Raw genomic sequence first — 13,612 nt, 5'->3', positions numbered from 1 at the left:
CCTTGATACGATTTCACTTTTCTTAAATTTTCTGAGGTTTGATTTGTGATCCAAGATGTGGTCTGTCCTGGAGAATGTTCCATGTGTACTTGAGAAGGTGTATTCTTCTGCATTTGGATGGAATGTACTGAAGATATCAATGAGATCCATTTCATCTAATGTATCATTTAAGACTTGTGTTTCCTTATTAATTTTCTGTTTTGATGATCTGTTCATTGGTGTGAGTTGGGTGTTAAAGTCTTCTACTATTATTTGTTACTGTCAACTTCTCCTTTTATGTCTGTTAGTGTTTGTTTTATGTATTGAGGTGCTCCAATGTTGGGTGCATAGATATTTACAATTGTTATGTCTTCCTCTTGGATTGGTCCCTTGATCATTATGTAGTGTCCTTCCTTATCTCTTGTAATATTCTTTATTTTAAGGTCTATTTTGTCTAATATGAGGATTGCTACTCCAGCTTCCTTTTGCTTCCCATCTACATGGAATATATTTTTCCATCCTCTCAGTTTCAGTCTATTATATGTCTCTAGGTATGAAGTGGGTTTCTTTTAGACAGTATATATGGCTCTTGTTTTGGTATCCATTCAGCCAGTTTGTGTCTTTTGGTTGGAACATTTAATCCATTTACATTTAAAGTAATTATCGATATATATGTTCCTATTGCCATTTTCTTAATTGTTTGGGGTTGATTTTGTAGATCTTTTCTGTTCTCTTATATTTCTTGACCATATAAGTTCCTTTAGCATTTGTTGTAAAGCTGGTTTGGTAGTACTGAATTCTCTTAACTTTCGCTTTTCTGACAAGCTTTTTATTTCTCCATCAATTTTGAATGAGATCCTTGCCGAGTACAGTAATCTTGGTTGTAGAATTTTCCCTTTCAGTACTTTAAATATATCCTGCTATTCCCTTCTGGCCTGCAGAGTTTCTGCTGAAAGATCAGCTGTTAAGCACATGGGGTTTCCCCTGTATGTTACTTGTTGCTTCTCCCTTGCTGCTTTTGATATTCTTTCTTTGTGCTTAGTCTTTGTTAGTTTGATTAGTATGTGCCTTGCCGTGTTTCTCCTTGGGTTTATCCTGTATGGGACTGTTTGTGCCTCTTGGACTTGTTTGACTATTTCCTTTTCCATGTTGGGGAGATTTTCAACTATAATCTCTTCAAAAATTTTCTCATACTTTTTCTTTTTCTCTTCTTCTGGGACCCCTGTAATTCGAATGTTGGTACATTTGATATTGTCCCAGAGGTCTCTGAGACTATCCTCAGTTCTTTTCATTCTTTTTACTTTATTCTGCTCTTCAGAAGTTGTTTCCACCATTTTACCTTCCAGCTTACTGATTTATTCTTCTGCTTCAGATATGCTGCTATTTATTCCTTCTAGAGTATTTTTAATTTCAATAATTGTGTTGTTTGTCTCAGTATGTTTATTCATTAACTCTTCTAGGTCTTTGTTAATTGATTCTTGCATTTTCTCCATTTTGTTTTCAGAGTTTTTGATCATCTTTACTATCATTATTCTGAATTCTTTTTCAGGTAGTTTGCCTACTTCCTCTTCATTTATTTGGACTTCTGTGTTTCTAGTTCGTTCCTTCATTTGTGTAGTATTTCCCTGCCTTTTCATTATGTCATTAACTTATTGTGTTTGAGGTCTCCTTTTCCCAGGCTTCAAAGTTGAATTCTCTCTTCCTTTTGGTTTCTGCCCTCGTAAGGTTGGTCCAGTGGTTTGTGTAAGCTTCATGTAGGGTGCGATTTGTGCTGAGTTTTTGTATGTTTGTTTGCTTTTCCTCTGATGGGCAAGGCTGAGTGAGGTGGTAATCCTGTCTGATGATGATTGAATTTGTATTTTTGTTTTGTTTGTTGTTTAGATGAGGCGTCCTGCACAGGGTGCTACTGGTGGTTGGGTGATGCCAGGTCTTGTATTCGAGTTGTTTCCTTTGTGTGAGTTCTCACTATTTGATGCTCCCTAGGTTTAGTTCTCTGGTAGTCTAGGGTCCTGGAGTCAGTGCTTGATCAGTCAGAGCCACTCCAAAGGCTCAAGGCTTGATATCTGGTCTTGCAGTCACATTCCTGGATGAACACACCATGTCATTGCTGGACTGTTAACTTGTAAGACATATTATGGAACACACAAGCCACATTGACGCCCTGAAAGTTGTTCTCTACATCAGAGAGACAGTGGATGTCTCCTGGTATAAACCGGATGCCTTCTGGAATGGTCTGAGCAGGGTGGCTGATGTCAAACAGAATAGAATCACAAGGACGCCCTTCTGGTCCAGAGCACAGCCAAGTCTCCTCCCATAATGAGGACCGTTTCCTTTGGAGATTTGTGGGAATCCATATGTGGCAGTCAAAGATAACTGGACAGTGGCAGAGGATGAGGACGCCAGGACTGCTCAAGGTGGGGCGACCCAGGTCCCTCCCCTGAAGTAAAGTTTATTTATGGTACTGTGTTAGTTTCAGGTGTACAGTACAGTGATTCAGTATCACACATATATGTGTATATATGTTATATATATGTAAATTCTTTTTCAGATTCTTTTCCATTATAAGTTACTATAAGATATCAAATATAGTTCCCTGTGCTATGCAGTAAATCTTTGTTAATTTATATATTGTAGTGTATATCTGTTAATCTCATAGTCCTGCTTTATCCCTCTCCTTTTCTCCTTTGGTAATCATAATTTTGTTTTCTATGTCTGTGAGTCTATTTCTGCTTTTTAAATAAGCTCATTAGTATTATTATTTAGATTCCACATAAAAGTGATATTATATTTGATAACACAAATATCTTTTTATATTTATGGTTATCATCTTTATCTGTTTTGATGATGATTAAAACTTAAGTGCTATAAAGAAGGCTGAAAGTGAAAGGGAAAGTCGCTCAGTCCTGTTCGACTCTTTGTGACTAGGCCAGAATATTGGAGTGGGTAGCCTTTCCCTTCTCCAGGTGGTCTTCCTAACCCAGGGATTGAACCCAGGTCTCCTCCATTGCAGGCTGATTCTTTACCAGCTGAGCCACAAGGGAAGCCCAAGAATACTGGAGTGGGTAGCCTATCCCTTCTCCAGCAGATCTTCCCGACACAGGAATTGAACCAGGGTCTCCTGCATTGCAGGTAGTAAAGAAGGCTGAGCACTGAAGAATTGATGCTTTTAAATCGTGGTGCTGGAGAAGACTCTTGAGAGTCCCTTGGATGGAAAGGAGATCAAAACATTCAATCCTAAAGGAAATCAACCCTGAATATTCATTGGAAGGAATGGTGTGAAGGACTGGACACCTGATGTGAAGAACTGACTCATTGGAAAAGATCCTGATGCTGCGAAAGATTGAAGGCAGGTGGAGAAAGGGATGACAGAGGATGAGATAGTTGAATGGCATCACTGACTCAATGGACATGAGTCTGAGCAAACTCTGGGAGACAGTGTGGCTTGCTGCAGTCCATGGGGTCACAGACAGTCAGACATGACTTAGCAATTAAACAACAACAACAACAACAAAACATGCAGGAAACACAATTTGAGCTGGTGTAAAATACAGCTTATTAGGAAATATGAGGAATGTGATATGCCTTTAATACAGAACAGTTTATATCATCTGTCAACCTTTGATAAACATGACTGCTCTTGGCTCTCGGTAGGCTCAGCTTGTTCAGTGGCTTATAATTACCATTTGCTCTGTCACCTAAATTTCCACTGTTGGCCAGCAGAAGTTACTTCAGTTGGGTTAATCTCTTTATAGCTCCACACACTACTGAAAGCATTCCTGCTCTTTGGTTAAAAAAAAAAAAAAAAACTGTTCTGAAACCAACAAAGTGTTCCCTTATCCCAACTGTAGCATCCAGATATGTTTCAGAGTCTTGGAATAGTGGAAAGTAGTTTTAGTGATAAAACTGGGGTCCATGGGGTGCCTACTAGCTGATTTCATGTAAGTAGTGGGTGGAAGCCAGGCAGTGATTACTAATTACCTAATTTAGAACAGAGCAGGAAAATTATATTTGATTTTGACCTAATAAAATTATAAATTCATTTAGAAAGTTCAAAGTGAACTCTTAACTTTACTAAGTCCTTTTTTGGTTTTCATGTAAACAATTTAAATTAGTTTCCTTCTGTAAATTATCATCTTTAATATTTATACACATGTAAAAAATTGCCATACCTATCTATTTGTTTGAATTATATTTTCAGTGAAAGTACTAAAAATATCATTTTTAAAAACACAATTATAATTTGTCAAGTATTTATATCACTCAATAATAATCACACTGTGTTACTTCACCATTTCCTTTTTTGGCTATAGAAGAAACTAATGGTTTTTCCCTAATTAACCAAGTGAAAATGGGCAGGGACCAACATGAGGACCTGTCTTCACTTTCACAAGCAAAATACAGATCTCATGTGTATCTGCATATGTGTTCAATTTGTAAGAAAATGTAACCATTATTTTAAATCACAGGCAGCTTTAGAATTTCAGATGCTTTCAGAGAAATGCAGAAGTATTTATTACCTTAATACTATAACTAAAGTTTCCAAAAAACTATCAAGAATTTCAGTGGACAAAATTAATATCACATTAGTAAAAACTTAATGTAAAATTATCAAAAACATAAAATATTAAAAACAACTTTACCTCAAACTTCAAACATGATAACTTCTTAAGTCAACATTGTTTAAATTTTAGAAAAATCCAAAGCAAAAAGATTGAAAACCCATAGTTTATCATAAACTTCAGCTACAGGTCTTTGTCATATTATCATATTTACACACCCCTCAACCAATCCATGTATGGATATAACTTCTAGTTCGTTATATAAATAGAAATACAAATTATTTATAAGGTCACTTTAGCTTTATTATAATCTAATTTTTAGACTGGTTAAAATATATCATGCCTGCATCCCCATTTTTGCATCTTAGGATAATTGTACAATTATCACAGGAACAAAGTCACACTTAAAGAAATAAAATTCACAGAAAATCCTTTAAGTTATCAATAACTATTTTCCAATCAGTAACATCAAGTAAAGAGATTCCCAAACTGCAAAGTCATTTTGCAGTTTTATTTATCATATATTATTATATTAAATTTTAAAACTTAAAGGTGGGGAATTTTATCTTAAATGTTTTAAATATAAAATTCCCCACCTTTAAGTTTTAAAATGTAATATAGCTAGATCAACATGAAACAAAAAATAAATGGCTAAAAACAACCATAAAAAGTATGAAAACAATGACCAGTGAGGAAGAACTTACCAGACATCACAACTCACTAGAAAAGCCACTGTATTCAAAGGAAAATGGTGCTGGCGCAGAGACAGACAGGGGTCAGGATGAAGAGGCCAGAGACTGACACGGGGGGACATGGCGTCGTTAATATACGACAAGGGTAACATTTCCATCCCATGGAAAATAAGGTTTCTTATATTAACTACATTGGGGAGAAAAAAGATAGATAGCATCCTACTTCATATCATGTACAAAACATAAAACTGGAGTAAGACTTGAATGTTTTTAAAAATAGGGAAGAATATTTAAAAGACTATTTGTTTGACCATGGGATGGACAATGCCACCCTAAGTAAAACAGATAACTCAGAAGCAATAAAGAAAAAGATAGATTGTTGGATTAAATAATAACTAAGAATTTTCTTTTAGTAAAAGACCTCATCCATATAGACAAGAATCATAAAGCTATATTTGCACATATATAACATGGGTATAACACTGGATTAACATTTCTAAAACAATACATAGCTTCCAGAAATTGTGACAGAAACACACTAGAAAAATGGGTAGTGGAAATGAATAGGAAATGAAGAAAAGAGAAATTCAAATGGATAATAAACATATGAAAATATATTCTGCATCACTGACAGGCAGTGAAGAAACGTAAATCAATGCTCAGAGGTTTGACTGGTAAGAATGAAAAGAAACAGTGGCATCCAAAGCTGGGAAAATGTAGAAAATGGGCATTCTTATGTGCAAATGTGATTTGCTATTTCTTTGGGGAAAGAATCGAGAAATATCTATTAAAATTAAAAATACACATACCGTTTGACCAAGCAATTCCACTTCTGGGAATCTATCCTATAGGGGAAAAAAAAAAGGACCAGTACGTAAGGACACAGGCACAGTGATATTTATTGCAGCATTGTTTGTTGTGGGGCACAGGAAGAGGGGAGAGTGGAAATAACACTACTGTCCATTCGTGAGGAAATGGTTAAATGAAATGTTGGAATATCCATAAGATAGAATATTATGTATTATTCAAAAGAATGGGATAAAGCTGTAGAGTGTGACTTGCTAAGGTGAGAGAAGCAAGTGAAAAGCTGTAATTCCATTATGACAGTAGCAGCAGACACAACACAAGGACGGGCATGCGGCACTCCCACGTATGGAAGGACACACACCAGACCAACAAGGGCCGCCCAGGGTTAGGACTGGAGACAAGGACTGAGCGGAATGGGGATTATTTCCTTCCTCCTAGTGCATCTGTGCTGTTTCACTAGTTACTATGAGCCATATGTTTGCTCTAGAACTTTCAAAAATATATTTAAGAAAAAATATTAACTTTTTAGTGGTAGTAGAGCAGAAGTATTTCCAGACATTCACCTGCAGTAAAATAGCGGCAATTCAACAAATATTCCCTTCTCTGCTTGTGCCGGTCACTGCAGTGTTCATTTCTGATTGCTTGCCCAATATCCACTCCGTCTCTCTCCCATAAGGGTATCAGCCATGTGATTTGGATGGAGTTGACTCCACTCTATTTGAAGGGACTCCTGAGTAGTCTTAGCCAGTTTGGCCCATCAAAAATACAATTCGGAGCCACTAATACAAATTTAACTTTTCTAGTAGTCACATTAAAAACAAATTTAAAAGAAACGAAAGCAATTTTAATAATGGTTTTGTGTTCTAACCAAATATACCCCAAAATATTACCATTTCACCATGCAATTAGTACACAAATTATTAAATATTTCACATTTTTTTCCTGTCTCAATTTGGACTAGTTACATTTCAAGAGCTCAACAGCCACATGTGGCCAGTGGTTACCATACCGAACAGTCTAAGCTAATGAGGGTAATGCTATAAATATTGTCATGTTCAAGGATGGATACATAATTTAAGATGGCCCAGTCACAGAGAAACCCATAATGGCAGGAGAAGAAAAATCCACTCCCAGTGAGGACAAATAAGAAAAAACAAACTGTGAAAACTGTTGGCAGTCATCTATGAGCTAGGAAGGAAGCATGCCCTGGGATGAAGGAGAAACTGGGTCCCTGGGGCAACACTGAAACTCTTGATTAACCCTTGCCAGAAGCCAGGACTTTTTAGTTACATTAGCTGGTAAATTTCCTTTATTTGTTTCAGCCATTTTCAGTTAGGTTTTCTTTTATTACTTGCGATCAAAAATATTCCAATTGATAAATTCATCTGTGGACAATGCCATGTGTAAACAAATACTTTCTTCTTATGTGAATTAACTCAAATGTTCAACACTCCTTCCCTTGTAGTTAAGGCATGCTTTTGTTAAACTGTCCTTATTTGATAACACTTTCAGACATTTCCGAAAACACTCCCGAAAAACATTTCCAGAGACTAATTTCTGAGCAAGCAGGGTAACTGCACGGTCACCGCACAAGAGAGTATTTCTCCTCAAGACAATATAGACAGTAGGCATCAGAGCAATCAGTCGCTCCATTAATGCTCACTTCACCCTCTTTCCTGGCCCTTCCTCTCTAGACCAGTGGTCCCCACCTCTAGCTCTAGGAACATATTGGGTTGACAAGTCTTTGTTGAGGGGGGTGTTTTCCCATACACTGCAGAATGTTTAGCAACAACACTGTCCTCTCTATACCCATAAATGAGAGGAGAAATCCACCTCCCAGTAACTGCGACATCAAAAATCTCTCTAGACACTGTCACATGTCCCCAAGGGGACAATATCACCTCTGGTTGAGAGCCACTCTTCTAGACCAATAGTTAGTTCAAATGTACAGCTGACCTTCGTTGCTTTATGACAAATGCCTCCCCTCTCTAAGTGTTTTCTGAGTCACAATCTTTACAGGCCCGTGGCCCTCTCCTAGACCAGACATGAGCGTGTAAACCTTGTCTGGTCATGCTCTTCCTCCTCTATTCTCTGCCTGGGCTGGGCTCGAGCTCCCCACTGCAGGTCTTCTTTCCAGAAGAAATGCACCTAGTCCTCTCTAACTTCAGCTCGAAACCATTACCTGAGCTGCTCCCTGAACCACCCACCCACCCATTTCTCTTGGGCTTCTCTGAGGGGGTGTTTGCTTATCTGTGGTCACTTATTCCACAACTCAGTCTACCACAGCTGGGTTACCCATCTCCTCCATCAGTATATCATGAGTGACACTTCCATCCCAGTCTCTCCACACTGCATTGACTGACACCACTATTCTCCCTAATCTATCCTTAAGACTTATAACCGCTGGGAATTTTTTCATAGCTTCTCAAATTGCTCTAAATATTTAATGTATTCCAATAAAAATCTCAGCTGGCTTTTGGGGGCAGAAAATGATGAGCTGATTCCAAAACTAAAGAATTTAGAATGGTCCAAACAATTTTGAAAAAAAAAAGAACATAGCTGGATGATTAACACTATCTGATATCTGAACTTACTATAAAGCTACAATAATCCAATCAGTGGAGACACTGATATAAGACAAACAAGACATGAAACAGAAAAGAAAGTCTGTAGATAGACACCCATATATGGACAACCAATTTTCAACCAAACTACAAAGAAAGTCAGCAGAGAGGGGACAGAGAACGGTCTGTTTAGAGAATGGTGCTGGAACAGTTAGATATCTGTATGCAAGAACTTAAAACTTCAATCCATACTTCACCCATACACAAAAATTATTTCAAAATGGATCATAGACATAAACATCTAAAATTTTAAATCTGAAATTATAAATTTTATGGAAAAAGAGGAGAAAACTTTTGTGACCCTGAAACAGGGAAAGATGGCTTAGATGCAATGCCAACACCATAATCACTTAAAGAACAAACTGATAAATCTGACTTCATGAAAACTAAAAAATTTTGCTCTTTAATAGATGCTGTAAAGCAACTGAAACCATAAGCCAGGAGAAAATCTACCAAGCCTGTACAGCAGCTTTATTTATAATGGCCCCAAACTATTTGTGACCCAAATGTCTATCAGCAAGCGGATGGATAATCAAACTATGCTGTGCCCACCAATAGGATATTACCTAGAAATAAAAAGCAATGAGCTATTAACATACACTGCAAAAGAACTGAATCTCCAAATAATTACACTGAGTGAAAGAAACCAGACAAAAAAGAGTAAAACCATTATTGTTTCATTTATTTAAAATTTTAGGAAATGCAAACAAATTTTTAGGAATGGAAAATATTAGTAACTGTCTGATTAGGCATGTTGGGGAAGGGGGAGGGAGCAATTACAAACCTGTAAGAGGAAACTTCTGGAGGAAATGGATATTTCATTACCTTGACTATGGAGCTGGTTTCATAGGAGTGTCTGTATATATGTATGCATGTCAATTTATGAGATTGTGTACTCTAAGTATAATTTATGGTATGTCAATTATGGGTCGATGAACCTTTGTTTTTAAGGGGAGGGGGAAGCACTGTTAGCTGTTAGGGAAATATTAACCCACAATTATGGGTCAATGAAGCTTTTTTTTTTAAGGGGAGGCGGAAGCATGCTACATGTGGTGAGCATGTAGGGTTATGCTGCTCTTGTTGCTTAGTCACTAAGTCATGTCTGACCCTCTTGTAACCGCATGGACTGTAGCCCGCCGGCCTCATTCTGTCCAGGGGATTTCTCAGGCAAGTATACTGGAGTGGGTTGCCATTTCCTTCTCCAGGGCATCTTCCTGATCCAGGGATCAAACCCATGTCTCTTCCTTGGCCATGGATTCTTCACCACTGAGCGATCAGGGAAGCCAGGGAAGCCTAAAGTGGTTCATGCTACATCGGATTTCATGGCAGGAAGTGGTTTTGTCTCATTGTGCTGTTTTAAATTCTGCTGTGGTTTAATAAAATTAGAATTTATAATTCCTGGTACTTAACATAAAACAGCGGAGGTGATGTTAAACAGTAAATAAAAGGTTCATGGATGAAAAGAAACTACACAGAGCCTTGAGGAATAACAGTCTAAACTATGTTTGTTTTAATTCTCCTTTTAAGGGTTTTCCCAGATCACCACCATCATCACCACCCCCTGCTATGGTCTTAAGGATGTGGTCTAACCAACATTTTCCAGCAAAAAAAAAAAAAAAGTGGGATAGAGCTAAGCGACTTGAATTCTCAAAGATAAAAATTAAGTAACATACTTTTTGATGACAGTATTTTTCCCTGTGATTCTACCAGAATCAACTTCATTTACATACAAATTGGTAATACATTAGAATCTCACTAAAAAAACCACCAATGTTCCCCTAAGACATAAAACCATATACTGATCTATTAATTTCATTTCAGTATATGATGTCAAGTGCATTTTAAAAATATACTCCAGGGCTTCCAAAGGCTTCTTTAACCCACTAGGACTAGTCTTAGCATTTAATTTATCCTAGACCTAAAAAACTTTCTGCTTATTCTCCCAGATAATCGATTCTTGATTTGTTGAGATACTAAACACTATGCTTTACAACCTGAAATATCAAACCCCTGGTGACCTCACTCCTGTGCCCTGCACAGAGCAAATCCTCTCAGCAGGAGGCCGAGTGGCGCCCAGGAGAGCAGACCACGCCCTTCCCTAGACCTGACGTCAGCCCTGGGGACAGTCCACACTGACCTTGCAGAACATCTGTCCCACAGCAGAGACACAAGGATTCAGAGGGTGCCATGAAAATGCCCTCCTCAGTTTTTGAAAAACACAAATAAACGCTAAAGACAACCTCTTCCTGAGTAAAAACACATATACCACCACCAATAACAGTAGAGTCAGCATTGGAAAATCAGGGTTTAGTAAGAGCTCAGCAATCAGGGCTAATGTCACCCCAAGGTTAATCTCACTGATCTGTAGGACACAGCAGAAATTAAAAATCATTTCTTCCCGCACAATAAAAAGCATAATGCCTAGGCCAGATTAATACTTTCTAATAGAGGAAGAACATTTTCACCTAAGCATCTACAAAATAGGCAAATATTTCTTGAAAGATTATAGTTCTAGGAAAGAGGCATTTAAAAATCCTTTCCTTCAATATATTAGGCCTATTTAAATTTATTATGATTAGAATTTTTATGCTTTAAAAAAAATCAAAATTTACCCTTCCAGACTAGGCACCCATTTCCACATGCCAATAAAATTTATAGAATACGCTTAATAAATCTTTCCTCTCATGCAATTGCATTTGCGGAACTCTCTGCATACAATTTCCTTATGGTAGGAATCAAAAGCTACCTGGGTGATGTCAGAAGTAAAGCAGAGCCCAGAAGGCCACTGGAAAGAGAGGTGTACAGGTCCTGGCATGTTCTGTGGACATGTCTTAGGTTCCAACACAGAAGCAGTCAGAACAGCAGAGGAAAATGCAGTGATTCTAAAGAGAAACTCTATAGCAGCAAATGGATATGACCCATGGTTCCCCACAGAGGGTCCGACTTACTACAGCAACGGAGTCAGGAGAACAATACAGAATTCAGCTGCCCCGTTCACACAGCTTCCTGGATGATGCAGCTTTGGGAACGGCCACACCCCCCCAGTGTAGTATCACTAGTCCCACCACTGCTGCTGCTGCTGCTGCTGAGTCGCTTCAGTCGTGTCCGACTCTGTGCGACCCCACAGACGGCAGCCCACCAGGCTCCCCCATCCCTGGGATTCTCCAGGCAAGAGTACTGGAGTGGGGTGCCATTGCCTTCTCCAGTCCCACCACTAGTCTGAGTTAACTCAGTATCCTGGTAGTGCTGGTATGTGACTTAACGTTTTCCTTTTCGTTGCAGTTTTAGGTGTAAACTCTTCTTTTTAATGGAGTATAACTGCTTTACCACTTTGTGTTAGGGTCTGCTGTACAACAAAGTGAATCAGCTATATGCACACATATTTAAGAAGAGTTTGAGGCTATACTTTAAAAAATCTTCAAAGAAACCATGACAAGCACAGTGAAGTCAAGTGTACTCGGTCAAAAATCTGCCTTTGATGTGACCCGCACTGTGGATGAAGATGCTGTAATTCACATCTTTACAGAACAGAGTGCATCCACACCCTTGCTCATCATCTCTTTCTAACTCAAATATTATTTCCCTAAAGAAGGAAAGGTTGCTTTCCAGTCCTGGGTGGGTGGGAACCCTAAATCCTGGCCATGGTCAAGAAGTAATCTCAACACGCAAATCTCATGTCCTCTGAGTTGCTGGCTCCTCACTTATCAAACAATGGTATTTAAAAGCAGTTTTTTGTTAAGGTTTCTTCCAGCTTCAAAATCCTATGATTAAACTTTTCTGCATGTACATTTTAATATCCCATTTCATTTTCCTCAATATCTGTCTCAAAACACAGTTAGGAGAAGTAACCTGTATACCATGCTGAGAAGGAGGGGCAGGTGTCAAGTGAAGGATTATTCTAGAAATAGGCCACTCCCTGAGCACACAGAGTTCCCTCACAGTTTGATGCTACAGAGCCAGAACATGTGTGGGGACTGTCTCCTTCATACACCTAGAAATCTCCTGATATGAGGGGTTAACCATTGGAGGGAAACAAGGAAAAAAATCTACCCAAGAATACAGGGCCAGCTGCCATTGACAGAAGTGTTGGTATACACTGTCACTCTCTAGAAAGTGCTACTCAAATGATCTGGCTTTAACAGAACTTCTTCAGTTTACTTGGCAGTCCTTTGCTTAACTCGACAGGACAGAAAGAAGTGATGGGAGGGCTGAGGAAGGTTTCATTCCTTTTATGTTTTATTTAACGAAACACAGAGCTTACTGCATGTCAGGTACTGTTATGAACATTTTACAAATACTTATTAATTTAATCCTCAAAACATTCCAGGATAGAATGCTATGCTATGCTAAGTCACGTCAGTCGTGTCCAACTCTGTGACCCCATAGACGGCAGCCCAACAGGCTCCCCATCCCTGGGATTCTCCAGGCAAGAACACTGGAGTCAGTTGCCATTTCCTTCTCCAATGCATGAAAGTGAAAAGTGAAAGTGAAGTCGCTCAGTCGTGTCCGACTCTTAGCGACCCCATGGACTGCAGCCCACCAGGCTCCTCCGTCCATGGGATTTTCCAGGCAAGAGTACTGGAGTGGGGTGCCATTGCCTTCTCCGCCAGGATAGAATAGTATACATGATTTACAGATGAGGAAATAAAGACACAGAGAGTCGAAATAACCTTCTGCAAGTCATAGGCTGGTTAAATGGCAGAGGTAGAATTGAATCCAGGCAGTGTGGCTCTGAAATGCCTAGTGAGTAACAGACCCAAGAAGGTGGCTTTTAGGAAAAGAGCACAGTGAACCATCTTCCATAAGGCTTGCTGAAAAGTAACGTGAAGTGGAAGTCATTCAGTCGTATCTGACTCTTTGCAACCCCATGGACTATATAGTCCATGGAATGCTCCAGGCCAGAATACTGGAGTGGGTAGTCTTTCCCTTCTCCAGGGGATCTTCCCTGTCT

The 13,612-nt window shown here is 38.7% G+C and overlaps 1 protein-coding gene across 4 annotated transcripts in view; it reads right to left on the bottom strand.

The window, feature by feature from the left end:
* MAST4 (microtubule associated serine/threonine kinase family member 4) overlaps window positions 1–13,612 on the bottom strand; it is a 619,799-nt gene that overhangs the window by 279,913 nt on the left and 326,274 nt on the right. For 3 of the 4 annotated variants that reach the window (XM_010845550.1, XM_010845552.1, XM_010845553.1), the window contains one exon: window positions 6,040–6,075. The exons of the other annotated variant lie outside the window; for it this stretch is intronic. In XM_010845550.1, coding sequence (XP_010843852.1) covers window positions 6,040–6,075 — 36 coding nt within the window. The remainder of the gene's footprint in view (window positions 1–6,039; window positions 6,076–13,612) is intronic. 4 annotated transcript variants of the gene reach the window in all.

The sequence above is a fragment of the Bison bison genome, unplaced genomic scaffold (assembly GCF_000754665.1).
Source record: "Bison bison bison isolate TAMUID 2011002044 unplaced genomic scaffold, Bison_UMD1.0 scf7180017864218, whole genome shotgun sequence".
Lineage (NCBI taxonomy): Eukaryota > Metazoa > Chordata > Mammalia > Artiodactyla > Bovidae > Bison > Bison bison.
The sequence above is the reverse complement of the archived record's forward strand: the minus strand, read 5'-3'. Positions and strand labels throughout refer to the sequence as shown.